Raw genomic sequence first — 20963 nt, 5'->3', positions numbered from 1 at the left:
TTGGTGATTTTGAATCTGTTCAAAGTTTTGATTTTTCTACTCTATATACCACGTTGCCTCATAATCTTATTAAGAAAAAATTCACACACCTGATTAAATGGGCATTTAAAAAGTCGGAATGCGAATATATATGTTCAAACTCTTTCAGGTCATTTTTTAGTAACAACAAACAAAAGAACTATGTGAATTGGACCTGCTTTGATACTATAACTGCCCTTAAATTTTTACTAGACAACATTTTGGTTCGCTATGGAGATTCCGTATATCGTCAGGTTATCGGAATTCTCATGGGGACTAACTGTGCACCACTTATTGCGGACCTGTTTCTGTATTGTTATGAGTTACAATTTATGACTAAAATCAGCAAAGACCCATCGAAACAACATCTGATTCAAAAATTTAATAACACTTTTAGATATTTAGATGATATATTGGCTCTCAATAATGACGACTTTAGTATGTACACTAAAGAGATTTATCCTGCCGAACTGACTTTAAATAAAGCTAATACTAACAGTGAACACTGCCCTTTGCTGGATCTTGATATCTTTTATCTTTAACGGGAAGCTTAATACCAAAATTTATGATAAAAGAGATGATTTTTCATTTCCTATTGTTAATTATCCATTTTTAGGTGGTGACATTCCCTTGTCGCCATCTTATGGTGTTTATATATCTCAACTTGTTCGATTCGCTTGTGTAACAACGTATTTGATTTCAACGAAAGAAATCTCTCTATTACTGAAAAATTATTATACCAGGGTTTTCGATATCACAAACTAGGCAAAACATTTACTAAATTTTATCGTCGGTACAAGGACATCATTCGTAAATATAAATCAACATGCAGACATCTTATATGTTCAGGTATTTCACATCCAATATTTTATGGTAATATTCTTTACAAAGCACAAAAATGTCGGCATTCACCTCAAAAGCTAACCAAACCTTTAAACAGACTTATTCGGAAAGGATATAGTTACGATACTGTTGTCAAGTCATGAAGGATTGCATATTTTGGTATTAATATTGATTCACTCATAGGGCTTTGCATCGGAAATAAAAACATTTATTCTAAAACCAGTTGTTGGCATGATACGGGTTATGTTCTTCTCATATATTTTATGATGGTATGATACTTGACCCCTAACGGGAGGGATTGTACTTGATTTTCATATGATGAAGACATAATCTTTCAATCAGTTTAATTGAGGTCTGGAGCTGGCATATCAGTAACTGCTAGTAGTCCTTTGTTCATTTATGTATCATTGTCATTCTGCTTAGTTTCTTTTGTTACCTATTCTGACATCGGACTCGGACTTCTTTTAAACTGTGCGTATTACTATGTGTTTCTTTATTCTACATTGGCTAGATGTATAGGGGGAGGATTGAGATCCCACAAAACATGTTTAACCCCGCCGCATTTTTGCGCCTGTCCCAAGTCAGGAGCCTCTGGCCTTTGTTAGTCTAGTACGTTTTTTAATTTAAATTCATTTATATGTTTTAGAGTTTAGTGTGATGTCCATTTTCACTGAACTAGCACACAATTTTAGTTAGGGGCCAGCTGAGGACCACCTCCGGATGTGGGATTTTCTCGCTGCATTGGAGACCCATTGGTGGCCTTCGGCTGTTGTCTGTTCTTTGGTCGGGTTGTTGTCTCTTTGACATATTCCCCATTTCCATTCTTAATTTTATGAGGATACAAGTTACAAAATACAAGGATACAAACCCGAGAAGACAGGTAACAAACTACAAAGATACAAGCCAGAGGATACATGTCCGAGGATACAAGTTACAAAAAACAAGGATAGTAGCCTGAGTATACAAGTTACAAAATACAAGGATACAAGCCTGATGATACAATGATACAAGCTTTAGGATACAAATATCAAGTTACAAGCCTGAGTATATAAGATACAATGATTCAATCCTGAAAATATACGCTTGAGGACACCAGCCCGAGGATACAAGTTACAATATACAAGTATACAATCCTCATGATACAAGTTACAAGTGAATTTCACGTGAATTGAGATTCACTTGAATCTCCCGTGAAAATTTCCACGTGAATTTTACAAAAGAAAATGTATTTTTCATGATTTTAATTAGATTGGAAAACTTAGATTAAATTTGAATAACTTTATTTTGAAAATTCACGTGAGATTCACGTGAAACGAACGCGAAATCAGTGCATGTGAGTTTCACGTATCACCTCGTTTGAGTTAAAAATTCAAGTGAAATTCACACGAGTGAAATTTCCCTGTGTATAAGCCCGAGGATACAAGCCTGAGGATACAAGTCACAATATACAAGAAAAGAAACCTGAGCATACAAGCTACAAGGTTCAAAGATACAAGGATACAAACCAAAGCATGCAAGCTAGAATTAAGATACAAGGTACACTGTTACAAGTTGATACATCTCCTTATTAGTTTTATCTCGTCAAGGGTGTCATTATTTTTTATTATTTGTCCATTTAGAAATATCGGCTTGATTGCAGATTATAAGGAATCCCTGTTGACTTCTGTCACAAATAATGTAGATCCGTGGCGATTAAAGCTGAACGAACGAATGAGTTGTTTTTTTCTAATGTTCAAGAACCTGTGCTGTCGTTTTGTTGTCTTTCTTTTACTTCTTTTCATCTTATTGTTAACCCCTAATCTCCCTTTATTCATATATACTCAAAGGAAGAGCTTTTTGCAATATCATTTAATTGTGATCTTTTTAAAGTCAACAAATGTTACATCACCTAGTGTTCAATACTCTATTCAGTAAAAAAAAACACAAGGAAAAACATCTGTAGCAGTTGGGGAAATATCTACGATCAAAAAAGTTTATCAATTATCGAGAATTATTTAAGTTTCTTCTTACCTGAACCATCATCTAAATTAGTATTGGTTTAAGGATAATCTTTATGGCAATTAAATGTTTCTCTTTAAAGTTTGCATTCTGAACTTCAGATTTAAATCTGTATACTATTAAGACTTACATTTGTCATATATAAAGGAATCTTTTGTCCAAATGATATAAGTTACAACACCTCACTCTGATATTCATTTCTTGTTTGATCGTTGTAAAATTATCTTTTTCATAGACAACAATGATATGTTTCATTCGGGTTTTTCCACGATTTTACTATTTCGTCTTCATGATTATAATTGCACAGATTTCTTTCATGAAACAAGTATATACATTCTGTATCTGCCTGTCCCAAGTCAGGATCCTGTAATGCAGTGGTTGTCGTTTGTTGCTGTGTTACATATTTGTTTTTCGTTCATTATTTTGTACTTAAATTAGGCCGTTAGTTTTCTCGTTTGAATTGTTTTACATTTGTCATTTCGGGGCCTTTTATAGCTGACTATGCGGTATGGTCTTTGCTCATTGTTGAAGGCTGTATGGTGACCTATAGTTGTTAATTTCTGTGTCATTTGGTCTCTTGTGGAGAGTTGTCTCATTGGCAATCATACCACATCTTCTTTTTTATATGACAGTCATGAATTGCTTCTCCTTCCCATTACATACAATTTAACTTCTTTTTGTTTTTGAAATCATCCTACTCAAGTTTTATTTTTTCTTGTAATGTGTTGGAGCTTAAATTGTGTTATTGCCTTAATAAATGTAAATAACTGCAAGCAAAAGTATCGAATTTTGTATTATTCTTCTTAATGGAAGTTGTATGGGGGGTTCAGTCTTACACTGGTCACCGTCCAGTATTTTTTTCAATTTGGGAATTGTTCAGAATATGTAAATTACGGAACCAACCGAAGTTAATACAAAAATGCGCTTCAATTGCAGTGAAACCGATGGGGAAGCTTTGGTGTATTTTTTGATAACGATATTGAGTTGTAGGGACATATTGCCAATGAATTCATTTCACGACATTTAAAGAAAATCTCAGTTAAATTGTCAACTTTACAGCTTCATATGTAAACTTTAACACCTGGTTTAATCTCACAATGTTTTGTGTCTTCACCAAGTCATGTGATGAATGTTGTTGTTTGTCACTTTGTAGATCTTTGTTTTTTTTCGGAGTTGAGTATTGGTGTCCAATGTTTTTCCAAAATTCATACAGAAAATATTATTTTTATTTTACACTAGGTTTCGTCAACTTTCTGATTTTGACCCTTTAAGTTAAACTAATATATCAGACATTTGCCGTACCTTTTTACTTGCCAATTATCTATAGTAATTTCATTGCTTTTTGATGCGTATTTCCCCCCTTAATATACATTCCAGACTATGATTTGTTGAAATAGTAATTTTGTACTCCGTGTATGCTGCTATATTCATTAAGAATACAACCATCGTCGTGGAAGTGTTTGTAGGTGGAACAACCCTTCACGGCACATGTGGGACTCTTTAAATGGACAAAAACAGGTGTACATTTGTAATTTAAAAAAAGGCGGTGATATAGGTATCAATCATGTATTATTCTAACAAAAGGTTATTTCATTATTGTTTTTATTTTGTTGTCCTTCTTTACAAATGGGTGTACTATTCATGTTGAATATTTTCGATTCACAAAGGAAAAAAAGGAAAATCCGTGTTATGCCTGACTGTACTTCAAATGTTACAGAGAGAATAATAGTTTTGGTTTCTTCAATTTCAGAAGTGTCGCAGTTCAATTAAAGAAAAATATAAGAAGCGGATCAATCATTTACAAGAAAAATGTCTAAATAGCACTGATGGCTTTAAAGGTAAATCTACGGATACAGATTTCAAGTTCAATATTTTGATCGACGAACAACATAATTTATTTTACTGCCAAATTCAGAAGATTGGAACAAAATTCATCCAGGATCTACTTAGAAAGTTATCACAGAAAAGTATGCGTTTGACGAAAATGAATGGAAATTGTCCTACTTAAATTCAATTATGGAAAATACTGACAAGATTATGTTTGTTCGTGAACCTTACTCTCGAGTACTGTCGGGATATGTTGATAAACTTTTTGCACCTAACAATGTTTACTGGGATGTAACAGGATGATCGGTGCTTGCAAAAACTAGAGATGACGTTGATAATCATTCTTTGTCATGTGGTCATGATGTCTTGTTTCCAGAGTTTGTAAAGTATATGATTAAATCCGAAAAACAGGGTCTAAATCTTGATCGCCATTACACACCTTTATACGAACACTGTCGGCCATGTCAAATTTCATACGACTTCATCGGAAAATTTGAATCGTTTAAAGAAGATATTTTGTTTTTGTTGGCTTATTTGAATATTCAACACGGCACAAACATAACATTTAGTGATTTTGAGTCTGAAACAACAGAATCAAGAGCTATATTTCAAAGTCAACGTTTGTTCAATTTGCGAAAGAAACTTGAACGCTGTGTTTCATTTTACAATGCAACTATGCGCACATGGAGAGAAATGCAGATAAGAGGTCTGATCTCGATACATAAACAATTTCTATTCGATGCAGAATATACTGAAAGTCACATGACAAAAAAGAATTATTTGTCGCAGTCAAAAATGCTATTTCAAGTGTACAAAATATAAGCGAAGTTAAAGCACAGCGTGATGCAGCATTGATCGAAGCATTTAGACTTGTGCCTACAGTCGACCTTTACTCCTTACGACGATTTTTAAAACCTGATTGTGCATTGTTTAATTATATTCAATGCCTATGAAAATATTTGACAATCAGAATATGGACAAAAATAGTGTTAAATATTTCAATCTGTTTTGAAAATTAGCAATAAACATATTTTTCAACGCATTAAGGTAAAATAAAATTTTCTATTAAAGAAATATATTCTAGAAGCTTAATTCGACAGATGTCCAAAAATACAATTTTAATGTCTGTCTCTGTTACACATAATTTCTTTTCCCATGGAATAAAATTGTTAAAACATAACCTTCTCAAACAAATTAATAGTATGTATTTTTTAGTAACAAAAATGGTCGTCGTAACACCCTGTCGAGAAAAGCAACATCTTATCCTAACCATTTTTTTATTTGTCAATGATCTGTAAAATGTATAAATATGCTTGATATTATAATATATCATAAATGTTACTACTTGATGTAGCACTGGGACTATTTGTCCGGCTAGCCAAATTATCAGAGGTGGGGCTATTTTTCACGTTATCCAGTGGAATATTGATGCATCCAATTGTCTGGACAAACCCATACTTATGACTACTGTAATCATGTCTGTCCAAAAAGGGTCCTGAATAATCTAATGTGTCGTTGAGGGGGTCTCCGTTTTTTAGTTACACCATAGCTTCTATAAAAAATACTTTGCTGTATAAAATATGAACACGTAGTATGATTGCCAATGAAACAATTCTCCACCAGAGACCAAATGACGTAGAAGTAAGCAACTAAAGGTCACCGTGCAGCCTTCAACAATGAGCAAAATCCTTACCTCATAAAAAGCTTTAAAAAGTAAAATCACAAAAATACTGAACTCCGAGGAAAATTCAAAAAGGAAAGTCCCTAATCAAATGGCAAAATTAAAAGCTCAAACACATCAAACGAAAGGATAAAAGAGGAACGAAAGATACCAGAGGGACAGTCAAACTCATAGATCGAAAACAAACTGACAACGCCATGGCCAAAAATAAAAAGACAAACAGACAAACAATAGTACAGATGACACAACATAGAAAACCTAAGACTAAGCAACACGAACTCCACCAAAACCTGGGGGTGAATCAGGTGCTCCGGAAGGGTAAGCAGATCCTGCTCCACATGTGGCACCCGTCGTGTTGCTTATGTTATTACAAATCCGGTAAATAGTCTAATTCGGTAGGTCACATTCGTGAAAAGGGGAGGGTATTGTAGTTACGACATAAGGAACATATCCGATATCATCTATGAAACGGTTATTCTATAACGGTCAACCAACTCCTGATCCCGGCCGTAAAATTTACGAAGGGATTATTTCAACTTCACCATTTGGAACTCTTGGTTTAATAGCTTCCTTGTGAGCAGCAATCCTCTATCAAGGAAATCATGATAGGAAATACAAGCCCGGGAATATCGTATCAATTGGGAGATATATACTCCGTATGTTGGCGCTGCTGGAATGTTGCTACATAGAAAAGGAAACTTCACAATTGGGAAGCTGAAATCATCCCTTTTGTCGTAAAGTTTTGTTTTCAACCGACCCTCATTGTCAATTTCTAGATGTAAGTCAAGATATGAGGCAGACTTAACTGTATCTGTAGTATCCTTTATCTCTAGTTCGATAACAACTGTCATATTCCTGACTTGGTACAGGCATTTTCTTATGTAGAAAATGGTGGATTGAACTTGGTTTTATAGCTAGCTAAACCTCTCACTTGTATGACAGTCGCATCAAATTCCACTATATTGACAACGATGCGTGAACAAAACAAACAGACACAATAGGTAAAAATGTCAAAAATAGGGGTACAGCAGTTAACATTGTGTTATCATCTTAATCACTATAACAACAAACAAATGTAACGGAGAAGCACAGAAAGGCATACATCAAATTTAACATCCTCAAAAAGGCCCCGAAATGACAAATGTAAAACAATTCAAACGAGAAAACAAACGGCCTGATTTAGTACAAAACAATAAACGAAAATATAATATACAACAACAAACGACAAGCACTGAATTACAGGCTCCTGACTTGGGGCAGGCACATACAGAAGTGGTGAGGTTACATATGTCATCGAGCGCCCCACCCTCCCCCAAAACCTGGGACATTGTATGGTACAACAGAATATCACAAGAACAAACTATACAAAACAATCAACGAAAAACAAATATGATAAACAGCAAAAACCGACAACAACTCAATGACAGGCTCCTGACTTGGGACAGGCACATATAGAATGTGGCGAGGTTAAATATTTTATCTTTGTTAGTTCAAAGTCAACCATAACGAATAAAAGGTCATGTATCTTAGACAAACATATAAATCAGTACACATCCAACATCCAATGGATTTAATGTAAAGACGTCATTAATAGTCAGGGAAAGACATGACCTTGTGTAATGCAAAAATATAGGTATCGACAGATTGTAGGACCATGAATGTACATGTATATGTGTATATGCATCGTTATCAAAATTAAAAGGACAATAAAACCATGTTTATGCACAACTTAAAATCGTCTATAAAATCAAGGTAGTCATCATGCAATTGTTCAACCAATTAACAAAGTAAAGTATTTTTCTATCTTTTATTTAGAGATTGGTGTTTCCCGATTTTATTTAAATCGGTGTAACATTTGATACATTTGTTTTATTTTTTTCCTTACACACACATATGCATAACACATACATGACAATTATCAATAAAAGAAGATGTCGGATAAACGTCAAATTCAAAATTAAAGCAACGATACAAAGGCCTTAAAACTTTTAGAATTCAACATATTTCTTTTCTCTCTAAAATAATTCAACATTAGACATAGGGATCATTTTATTGACATTTTCTATGTGTATCATCCCCACCAGAAAAAAAGATGAAAGGATATAGAAATGATGATATTGTTGGTTCGATTTGATTAACTAATAATAACTGTAACGAATCAAATATTGCTGACAAATACTGGCTTCCCCCCGAATATTTCCGGTTTCAGGTTGATTTAATCGCAAACATTTCATTCAAATTGTTTTGAACAATCTTAATTTCGTGCTATAGTTTAGCTTCTCACTAGTAAACCAATTTGTAACTGAAACGATCATTTTGATGTGAACTGCTATTAAAAGACTAAACAATGAATTATTTAATCATTTTCAGTGAATTATCAGACTTATCTACGTTCTTTAAAGGCTAAACAATGAATTATCTAATCATTTTCAGTGAATTATCAGACTTTTCCACGTTCTAATAAGGCTAAACAATGAATTATTTAATCATTTTCAGTGAATTATCAGACTTATCCACTGCGGTAAAGTCAGAACAGTAACTGTTGAGACAATTCGCTTGCAGATATTTAAGATCTGTTCAGTCTATGTTCAGAATGTTTAGAAGTTGCTTTTTACCTGTACAAAAAATGAAAACAACACTTTATAAATTTCATGCGTGCGAAGTGCTATTCTGGTTTTACCTTCATCAGAAATAGCAACATACTGAATACTCTAAATAACTACTTAACAGAACTGGATTGACTGCAAGCCATATTACTGAACGGTACTGAATATCCAAAGAGAAAAAAAAATCGGAAAATTAACATAAGCTCATAAGAAGACTTAACGTTATAAGGTTCAAAATCTTCAGATGTTGTTAAGTTCATAATGACCATTTAACACCCAAATCAGTTTACTAATTTTTATTAACAGATATATTAGTCTTATCTATCTTCCAATATCTGCAATTGTAATTTGAGTCTACGTTTGTTTTGTTGATATGTTGATACTTTGGTCTAACTTGATTTTTGCTGACGTATACGTGTCTTTTCATTGGTTCCGTTAACAGTTGATAAGGTTAAGAGCTTCTTGAAAATACCATTAAACATTCGAATGCCTGTATCAAGTTTGAACATTTAGGTTTTTTGATAAAACTTTATTTGTTGTATTGTTTATATATTTATGTTGTGGAGCTCGACATGTTTTTTTTAAATGTTTAGTCAAAAACAAATAAAGTGAACTTCAGAAGATACTGACCCTTCCAGAGTACCTGGCTTTTCAGTCATAAAACTTTACTCCGTACTTGGAGTACAACATTTCTGTTCGAAACACCAAATCCAGTACTTTGATTGGTTGATTTCTGAATGAGTTCGATAATCGTACTCGAAATGTTTTAGACTGTAAGACCTGGTCTCACTTCCAGTTTTATGTAGTTCATTTTGTACGAGCTTTTTTGTTTTATTGCTTCTAAACTTTCCGAGAGGTAAAACTATATATGAGGTGCATACGCAACAACTGCACTAATGATCAGTTTTAATCGCTGTTATTTGACAGTTTAGATCGATTTACTTAGAGCTCCACCATTCTAAGGAAAATGTTTGGGTGCATATGTCGTTTTTATTATTTTCCTGGTTTTTGTTATTGCCTGACCTTTATGGCTGAAATTTTGAAGATTTATCTATTATATACATATAGAACATTTTCTTAACCAAATCTAATGTACATATAGAACATTTTCTTGACCAAATCTTGAAGTGGAAGCTTTATGTAGTAACGTGTGTTAACCTTACACCCAGTAACATATTATTTTTTCGAATGGCGGAGGTCTGCTTGGCTGTCTCCCGAATAAAAAAAACCCGTGCAATTTTCTTCCCCCACTGTGACGACTATATGGTTTTTGCTGAAGTTTTGCAAAAAAAGAAAACAATATTATATGATTGTCAATGGAAATCTTTTGTCATAATTTAGAGTCACATATTGTTTGATTTGATTACTTGCAAATGTTGCGCATTGAATGATAAATATGAGTATAAAAAAAATAATTGTCTTGTTTTTTTTCTTTCACAATATTTTCTAGACTCATGGTGTAATGCAGAAATCATATGCCAAATATTCCACGTAGTATGCATATTTGAAAGGATCAACGAATATGCATAACAGTTAATTACATATATACACATAATATTTGATGAAAAGTGAAAACTAATTTGCATAGTTTGTTTTACCATGTACCAAGACACAATCTTGAACACACACGCATGCCGAAGAGTTTTAAGAAGCCAAAAACCTTTATCTTTCTCTCATGACTCTCAATAACATGCGTTCATTTAAAAGACTAAATCACTGATTAAACTAATTATTGCTCTCACATATTGAGGTTATAAAAACTTGCCCTCTTAAAAAGGTATTATATAATTTATATGATAAATCAATTATACCACACCCAGCCAAGCTGTAAACATAAATATAGGGGTTTAATATATGTGAAACGTTAGTTCATAGGAACGCGTAATCATTCACAGGGTTGCTAAAGAATACAAAGTTTTTCCCGGACACACGTTCCTCTATCTGTCTTATTATTTGTTTCCATAAGAGTGGTTTTCAAATTCATTTGAACTCTTCTGTTCATTATTTGATTTATTTCTCCTCCATATTATGCATGCCACAATTAAAGAATCTGTAATACTATAACTGCTATTATTATTCCAAAAATGCCACCTGCACTGCTAGTTTTATAGGAAGAATCTGCTGTTCCTAAAAGTATATTTTAACATTTGACGAAGCAAAACGAATTAGACAATACAACGACATAATATTTTATACAATTCAATAGTTCAATTTTAGAAATAACTTGCAGTATCATTGATTTTGATACATTTTGGAAAACCTCCAAATCATTTGATTTGTTGATGTCAATCAAATATCAAAATATGTTTTTATAAGCATCATTCGTATTTCGTATATCAAAAACAACACAAAAGTATTTTCCAAAGTATTTATCTATCATTTGCCTTTGAAGTTTCGGGCTTGAGCGTTCCAGATGAAGGAGATTCCAGAAAAGTGCCTCAAACCCACCAATCTTTCTAAGGTGTTTTCATTTCCCAAATTGTCCTTAAAAATCTTTATCCAAAAGTTAATTACAGACCGAAAATGTTGTTCAAAGGATGCTTTAAGGACTGAATTGAAAAATTATGTGACACGCTAACTTTTCTTCAGATTTCCAACGCAACTTTAAAATTGCATTTATCCAATTTATTTGAAACTAACCTTTATATACCTGAGGTCATAACGCAGTAGTAAGTATTCAGTCTATCATTTTGTTTAGTATTATCAATTTATTTTAGTGATTTTATTTTGTCTATTATGTATCTGTTCAAAAAGTTTCATTGTCAACTTCGTAGCTTCCTACTTAAAGAAAGAACTCACATATTGATGTATGACTAAAATGACATTAAAAGTAGTATAGATTGTTCATGTCGAATTGACACATTTTAGAATGAAGGTTGTGTTCATCAGAATATTGCATTAAACATTCCTAAATTCGTACTGATAAGCGTACTGATAAGACGTTCCAAATCCAAAAGGAACCAAGTGATACATGAATCATGTATAAATGCGAAACTCGATATTGAAGTTATAGTAAATTTACAAACCAGATCCCGATGGTTCTGAAAGTTTATGCATCGTCTTTACGATAGCATCAGCAGTTTTTCCAAGGAAATTGATATTTTCATCGGTCAGCATGACTTGTAGATTATCACATTCATGATGATAACATTGTATCATATCACCTCGGAAATTGGCTGCAAATAAATTGAAATGGCAGTTAGAATTTTACATTTTTCATTTTCTTAACAGAACTTTTCAACGTTAAATATTTTCACTATAAGTTGAAATTAACATCTTCAAAATTTCTTGAGCTGACTTAAAAAGAGTTGTTGAATTTTATTTTTTGCATTTCATATATCATAGTGTACCAAGTTCATTATGAGGACAAATAATAGGGATTATAATTGATAAACATTATGAATAAAAGGAGATACAACAACAAAATGTCTGGAGCTGTTATAATGTGTAATAAATGTTTGAAGTTACCCGAGTCCGTCAACCAGATGGCTGGATAACCATTTTCCCAGAAATTACCATGATCACTTCGCATGAAGTCAATGAGGACGTTTTTGTCGTCAGATGGTAAAGTGCTGAACTTTAGAAACGATAGAGGAAGAGATTCTATTTCATATTTTGCTTTCCCCAGACCTCTCCAAGACGAAAGAAATTCGGCAGCTAAGTATGAATCGTTAGTTGGTTGCCGGTATATCAAATTAAGAAAGTCTCCTCGGAAATTGTCAGAAGCTATACTATCATACGTTTCTGGAAATGCTGTTTTAAACTGAAAAATATTTAGATTAATGAAGACTGTACAATACAGAACGGTTATTGTCATGGAAACATCAAAACAAGTAATATTTGTTTTTCGTAAATTGTATTAGGCCGTTAGTTTTCTTGTTTCAACTGTTTCACAATTTTCTATGTCGGGGCCTATTAAAGCTGACTATACGAAATAGATTTTTCTCATTGTTGAAGGCCGTACGCTTGGTGACCTATAATTGCTTATATCCACGTCATTTGAACTCTGATGTTAAGTTGTCTATTTGGCAATCATACCACATCTTCTCATTTTTATATGTATACAAGGTTATATACAAATCGAATACTCGAAAGCTACTGTTTCTACTGAATCTGAATGATACAACCTTTGAAACGGTTAGTTTCAGTCTATTTTAGTATTATTCGTAAGCCTTCTTTATTTCTTTGCCAAATTATCATGACGTAGCTAAATACAAACTTATCTAGGCTCTTTAGTTTTAATATTAATAAATATATAACAGCATAAAAGTTTTGAAAAATTCCCAGTGGTAATATAAATCTATAGTTGATTGTCGGTATATCAAAACTAAGCAAATCGCTTTAAAGTCAAGGTCCAAAGTTTTTTTTAATTTAGATTTAGTAAAAGGTTTTAACTAATTTATGAAAGACGTATCCATGTTTTGAAAGATTTTTAATGCTCTAGATTTACAGCTATATTATCAATTATGCATTATGCATCTTCAAGGACTTACATCTTGCTAGACCTTTATGACACATATGTTATGGTCCTCGCATAGTATACCAAACAGTATAGTGTATAGGAGTAATTCACATTACATGCATATGAACCGATAAAGGAGATAGGTATTGAAAACTCTCTTTGGAACCCAACATATACTCCAAAGACACTTAATACAGAAGAAATTCTGGACAAAAATAGGTTTAGTTTATTTTTCCTTTGGCAATTCAACCAAACATGACAAAAGAAATCTGCCCTCACTTAACTGGATATATTATAACACAAGTTTCATTAAACAAACAAGCATGAATTGCAAGATCTGTCAAATGATCCACTAAACCTCTTTCCATATTACCTATTAGCGTGGGAAGACACCATAAAAAGCAATTAAAAGCCATAAGTCGAATAAAGGCACCAGGTGAAAAAAAAATCTATCAGCAATCAAACCAGGGCTACTGAGTTGCTATGAAAGTAAATCAGATGTGGATATTAAAAAAACTCCAAAGATCTGTAAGAGTACATACAATCAAGTCGTTCCCTTTTGCAATAGTTTAATAAATATTTTACTTCTCCATCCTTTACACTTCACAAGTCTTGGGCAATTCTTAAATATAAATTGAGTTAAAATATAGAAGTTAGGCTTTGTATGGCAATAACGTATCAATTACATATAAAATCGACAATATATCTATCTATTTATTAGATGATTCTATCATGGGCAATTTTTAGGCCTCATCAACTTGGATTTTTCTTTGAATATAGCTTCAGAAGGGATCAAAGAACGATTGATTTATCTAACAATATGATCATTGAATACACTATGTATATTAGTACAAGTAAATCCTAGTATTGATGTTTAAAAAAATAATGTTTTAACGGTCTTGTCTGTTTAAATTATGAGAAAAGCATTTCGTAACAAAATTATAAATTATATTTTGTGCCTGTACCAAGTCAGGTTATCTAAACAATGTATTTTTTCGTTGTTGCTTGTCTCTGTACATCTATTTTTTTTTTGGAGGAGTCATATTTTGGTGGTTGCTGTTGTCTATAGTACTGTTCAAAATATTTGATAATTAATGTTATCCGTAAATCTTATATCAAATCTCTCTTTTTTCATCGAAAAGCTTCATGTTTACATTAATTATTTACCTGTTAAAAATAAGATTTGGTGTTGCGAAACTGGACTTGGTTATTTTAAAGGTACGCAAGAACATAAGCGCTCCTCTTTTCGAAGATATCAAAAGAGAGTAAAAAAAAACGGGGTTTAACAAGTTTTACGTTTAATTTACCTGCATTTATGTAGATCATATGTCAAGCTACCAGTTCGGTTTTTTCTTAATTTTTGTTCATTGAACAGATAAACAAGATGAATAATAATTTAAATAGTAGTAATTGTAAATATCTTAAATGTTTTGTTCAATTGAAAGGGATTTTATTTCCTGTATAGAAGTAATTGATATAGCATACCGCGTCTATTATTAGTGGTGGAATCATCTGAGATCTAGCCGAAGTATTATATTCCATCATAGTGTCCAAAATAATTACTCCATGCATCCCTGGTGGTATTGCATTGCCATAATTTATTCTTAACCATGCGGGTAGCCATGTCTGAAGAAAATGTCGGCTTCCAGCCAGTGGGACTTGAGGCAGTTTGCAACCCATCAATTGGTAGCAAGCTGCGGTAAAAAAGAAAGCAATTTGATTCCTGCCATTCCCTAAAGCATTACAGCAGTTATATGTAACATCTTTTTGTTTCAACATTACTTGACATTATAAAGTAATTAATTTCGAGTCTTCACGAGATAACATTTCTGAAATGTTAGTCTGGGAAACATGATTTATTTATTGATTGTAATCTTTGACCTAGTATTCAAAGATCCGTACTTTGTGTCTTTTGTCTTTTTGTAAGTTGTTTAGAGTTCTTCGTGCACTTTTGAACTGATTTTGACATCGCGATGATCGTGAGGACATTCCGATGTATTGATATCGCCTAGATTTCCATTACGTAACTTTCGTTTTGGGTTTGTAACCGATCTATAAACATGATAAATACGCGGATATTAACGAGCGCAAACTAACATTCCTTATCGTTTGTTATAAATACATCTCTTCAATGAACACTGATAAAAATATTTTTGTTTAGAACATAAATTAATAATATGAAAATGTTTTGTCGTTAGATATATATACAGATATATATAAGTAAAAAATCATTGATAATATCTATGCACACGTTCCGAAAAAAATGTGTTAAAGCATGCGGAAGAATATCTCAAGAATCCCGGCAAGGACCGGTAACTCTGTAATTGTTTTTGCGAGAAAATATGAATGCCTTCTCATATCCAATCTTTTAGAAAAATCAAATTTTTACAGAAGAGTGTCCACCATGCACTTGCACTGCACTATTATTAGAATAGTATAAAAGAATGATATACAAATGGATGAAAATTATATATATATGTAACTGTTATATTAATATAATATATAACAACAAACCAGTGTATACTGATTTGTATCACTACAATATAATAGTTATTACGGTGAGGTTGAATTTCCTGTCATTTATTCATCATCCACGCACGAACTTGTCTCAGAAAAAAATATATCTCTGTACATTAACCTCAGTTTCAGGTATAGAGATGTGATTTTTTTCTGTGACAAGCGCTTTTAATCATCCACAAGAACTTGCGGTCATTCGATGTTCAGTACTTCAGTACTGTGATTACAGTTTGTTCTGATTTTGTGCTGTTACACCGCTGTCAAAGGTTATGGAAGGACTGAGCGCTAACAAACATATTTGATCCATTTGTATGTGCCTGTTATACAGTAGTTGTCGTTGGTTTCTGTCTGTCATATTTGTTTTTCGTTTATAGTGTTAACAGTAATCAGCCAATGGTTTACTCAGTTTCTAGTTTGAATTTTTTTACAGTTTAGTTTAGTTTTGGGCCTTCGATAGCTTACTACGGTTTGGATTTTGCTCATTGTTGAATGGCGCACGATGAACTATTATAGTTGCTTACGTCCATGTCATTTGGTCTCTCGTGGATAGTTGTCACATTGGCAATCGTGCCACAATACAAGTTTATCCTCCCAGTTCACATGATTTCTTAAGTTATTTTGTATGTGTTATTTTCAGTTCATTGCCCTTCAACATATCTTTCTTCAAAATACCCTTTATTTGGTTTTGAACCCATATTTTGAGAAATGATATATGAAAATGCATACATGATGCATACAATTAACTTTGTCATCAGGCAGTAAAATACTGTAAGATGGGAAATATTTGCGAAGGGGTTAATTTGCTAATCTCGCGATAAAGATTATATTGCGAAATATCCGATTGCATAATTGTAATCCTTAAGGAAGATTATCGACAGAAAAACGTGAAAATAAAACTTCGCGAATATGTTTTGCACTAGAATCGTGAAATTTCGACTCCGCCAAAAAATAACCCCAACCCATTTTACAGTATTCTATTGACGAATTTTGTATTATTGTAGAGACGGAAAATATAAATAATCCGTAAACCTTCAAAGACCTACTGATATTAACATATTGAATATCGATATTTTTGTTACCTCTTTGCAAACGACCGAAACTGAACTCAAACCCTGACGAGGTGATTATTGAATAGAGTGATCTATAAATTTCAGCTTACTTTACTGATTACCTAAGCCGTTTTCCCCAATGAGGATTCTGACAAAATAACTATCTAAGACTGTGCCTTTAAAGAAAATAAAGTAAATCTAAACAACTTGTTGATATTTGATTCAAATTTCGAACAGTTTGACTCAATGAAATATAATTAAGATATCTAACTTATAAAACACCTTTAGAATGAAAGACCTCTAAATATAAGACTTGCATTTCTCAATTTGATAGGTGCTTTAAGGCAATATTTAGCCAGGTTGTTGATAATATCTGTTACCGACATGTGATTTAAATGGTCTTGCTTAAGAATAAGGGACACAACTCTTTACAATTAGAAAAAAAAACCTATATTACACTGGTTTTAGTTTACATAGACTGAACACATAATGTAAACATACATCCATATTCTTCTAAATCAAACGCTACAAAAATGAGAGTATTCTTCCTTTTGACACCATTTCTATCCATATCAGTCAATTGTCTTACAACTTCTAACATGGCTGCAACCCCTGCTCCATTATCATCAACTCCTTTGGAAATATGAATAGTATTAATGAGTTAGACTATTTGAATATATGGGCGTTTGCCAAGCCGTCGCCATGAGATATGCATAACCAAATATTTTACTTCAACAGGAATTATTGTTAAATATCTTTGTAAAACAATTTGAACCTGTATTTAATGCAAAAACTCTTATTGCAAACGGGATAGCACCTCCTAATTTTTACGGTTATGTTGCTTACCGAGCCCGTAAATTTAGATACTATCCGAGTTACCTTATCGATTCTTTAGTTAAACTTAAAGGTTACCAATTTAACACTGTAATTAGATCTTTGAATATTGTTTTATCGGTATGGATATTGATTTTGTCATAAGTAAATTAAAACCAAACTAAATATTATTGTTATACACATACATTCACAGTCCTACAATCATCTGTAGCTATATTTTGGCATTGCAAAAGATAATGTTTTTCTCTGACTGTTATTGACGTCTTTACACTAAATTCATTGGATGTTGTGTGTGTATTGTCTGATATTTAAGTCTTAGATACATCATTAGTTGTTTTTGGCTCTGAACTAGCTTCCAGCAACTGCGAGAACTCTCAGATCTGTACTCTGTTTTTTTGGAAATTTTTTGGATTATTTGTGCATTTAATCGAACTGATGAGTTAAGCACTTTTCAACTGATTTTCATAGTTTGTTTTGATGTTGTACTGTAACACCACTGTCCCATGTTAGGGGAAGGGTTTGATGCCCACAAGCATGTCTTAACCACGCCACGTTCTGTATGTGCCTGCCAATGTCAGGAGCCTGCAATTCAGCGGTTGTTATTTGTTGCTGTTCATCATATTTGTTTTTCGTTTATAATTTTGTAAATAAATCAGGCCGTTAGTTTTCTTGTTTGACTTGTTTCCCATTTGTCATTTGGTGCCTTGTATAGCTTACTATATATGGTATTGTTTTTGCTCATTAAGGTAGTCCAAAACTGCAATTTTAACAGGTTTTGGCAAATTTTGAGTATTTATATATATGTATAAAAGGAATATTTTTTACCCAAATCATATTTTTTTTGGAAGTTAAACTACATATTTTCTTTCGGATACACATTAATACCGTTTGGTTAGTGACATCCTTCGATGCAAACTTTAACATAAACATGTAAAATTGATAATTTTGTATCAAAATGCCTTCAACGTGTAGTGATGAATAAAATTCTTATCTTACTGAGATATGCGAATTTTTAAAAATATGTTTTAGGCATATGATATAGATTCTGTAATATTCAAACTCCAGTGCGAGTGATTCACATTCAGGGGAAATTGGCCCCTACCTCTTTATACATTATTTCTACACAAACTTGAATTATTGCTTGTTGAATAATCTTACATTCTTAAATGTCATAATTCTTCAATGTAGCGCCTGAACTTATGCTTCGTACTTTATTTGGCCTTTTAACATTTTTTATTCGAGCGTCACTGATGAGTCTTTTGTAAACGAAACATGCGTCTGGCGTACAAAATTTGCAATCCTATGATGACTTTATCTTTAATAGCCACTCTAAGATTTTTCAAACAGCAAGAATATACAGGCGATGACATTGCTTTCTGCTTTTAAGTTGTATTAATTTATCTTCAGGTGGTTTAGATAACGATAATTCAATTATTTCTTTACTTAACATTTTTACTGAAATTTAGCTCTTGACGAAACAACTTTATCTTTTTACAAATGCAGCAATTGAATCACTTCTGCTATTGCATTCTATATTCATTATTTTCTATGTATTGTTTTTCACATCAATGAAATATGTTTATTGGCATTATGTTAACCGCGCGTAGTGCCTAGTAGAAAGCTTAAAAGAAGTTGAAAATAACTTTATGACTGAAGTACATTTAACGCTTTCCAAAATAAGTTTACGAGATGGGGTTAAGTTCTTTTTAAAATAAAGACTATGTGAAAGGAATCATAAGGAATATGTATTTGATGCGTATTAATAAAGAAAGGGATCTAGCTGACAATATGGATTGATGGGTAATGTCTTATACACTGTTTGAAAAAAATATGTATCGCGATAATCACTTGTGGTAGTATACTTTTTTTTCGCAATTGTTACCTTTGGTTTCTCTAACTGTATCGTAATGTGCACCTAGTCCAATAATCCGGTCATTTGCTGTTCCAAAGTTAACGCCTCTTGATATACCGATAACTGATTGGAAATAATCCTAGAAAAATGTACGTTCATTTGCTCAATATTTAATTTCAGACAAATATTAAATTTACTTACAACTTTTTCCTTACTGGACGCGATATAGAGAGTGAAGTAAATGAGTAAATGCTCGTCCTCTCCGATCTGTACTTTGTGTCTTTTTTGTTTGTGTTAGTTTTTTGTTTGCTTTGTATCGATCAAACGAACAAAGCCCTTTTCAAGTGATTTTTATAGTTTTTTCTTATGTTGTACTGTTACACCAATGTCCTAGGTTAGAGGGAGGGTTTGGCACATGCAAACAATTTTAAACCCACTATATTCTGTATGTGCCTGTCCCAAGTGAGAAGCCTGTAATTCAGTGGTTGTCGTTTGTTCTCATATATCATCTTTGTTTTCGTTTATTGTTTTGTACCTAAATCAGGTCGATAGGTTTCTCGTTTGAATTGTTTAACAAATCTCATTTCGGGGTCTTTTATAGCTAACTATTCGGTATGAGACTGCTCATTGTTGAACCCGTACGGTGACCTATAGATGTTAATTTCTATGTCATCTAGTCTCTTGTGGAGAGTTGTCACATTGTCAATGATACCACATCGTCTTATTTTTATACGATTTGCTATATATAAAGTCTGAATGTTAACCTTTAAATGTCTTGTGATTATTTGTGTATCGTTTGACTGCTGTCTAATTCGCGTTTAGTCGGCATCTCCTTTTATTCATAATATATAATTTTGCAATAGGTGGCGTTTGAAATGTCTGATAGATTACTTTATCTTCTTTTTTATAAGTTTTGTTTGATTTTTTTTCTTAAGAGAGAGAGAGATAGCTTAAGATCTTAGCTTAACTTAACCCAAACATAAAGATTTTAGAGTAATCAACAATATGTATATTGTATTTATCTATCCTTTACATGCCACTGTTCAATGATAATTATTTAATAAGAAGGCATTACAATTTCGGTCACAAAAGACAAACAGTTTTGATTGTGCTGAAGAATACATAGTTTTTTTTTAAAGATTTAAATACTAGTAGCTGTGCATTCATTTCCATATATATAAAAGATTTCGGTATATTGACTTGGTTTTAAATAGCATGTTATTGTGTTTTGAGATACGTATTCCTACACCCAGCGATTGATATCGTATCTTAATGT

General features: G+C 32.6%; 3 protein-coding genes across 14 annotated transcripts in view; 1 reads left to right on the top strand and 2 right to left on the bottom strand.

Moving 5' to 3' along the window:
* The window catches only part of LOC127700504 (uncharacterized protein YfbL-like), a 323855-nt gene that overhangs the window by 166271 nt on the left and 136621 nt on the right, over window positions 1-20963 (top strand). The window lies entirely within an intron of this gene.
* Window positions 1-20963, bottom strand: part of LOC127700500 (uncharacterized) — a 245133-nt gene that overhangs the window by 189377 nt on the left and 34793 nt on the right. The window lies entirely within an intron of this gene.
* LOC127700502 (uncharacterized) overlaps window positions 1-20963 on the bottom strand; it is a 108034-nt gene that overhangs the window by 77026 nt on the left and 10045 nt on the right. For 2 of the 5 annotated variants that reach the window (XM_052204001.1, XM_052204003.1), the window contains exons 4-8: window positions 19718-19826; window positions 17503-17634; window positions 14921-15129; window positions 12442-12736; window positions 12000-12149 (exon numbers count right to left, since the gene is read on the bottom strand). The exons of 1 other annotated variant lie outside the window; for it this stretch is intronic. In XM_052204001.1, coding sequence (XP_052059961.1) covers window positions 12000-12149; window positions 12442-12736; window positions 14921-15129; window positions 17503-17634; window positions 19718-19826 — 895 coding nt within the window. Of the gene's footprint in view, window positions 1-8159; window positions 11101-11999; window positions 12150-12441; window positions 12737-14920; window positions 15130-17502; window positions 17635-19717; window positions 19827-20963 lie in introns of those variants that run through there. 2 more of the 5 variants (XR_007981605.1, XM_052204002.1) reach the window with 2 other exon arrangements.

The sequence above is a fragment of the Mytilus californianus genome, unplaced genomic scaffold (assembly GCF_021869535.1).
Source record: "Mytilus californianus isolate M0D057914Y unplaced genomic scaffold, xbMytCali1.0.p SCAF_5, whole genome shotgun sequence".
NCBI classification, from domain to species: Eukaryota; Metazoa; Mollusca; class Bivalvia; order Mytilida; family Mytilidae; genus Mytilus; species Mytilus californianus.
Note: the sequence above shows the minus strand (reverse complement) of the source record. Positions and strands in the feature narration are given on the sequence as shown.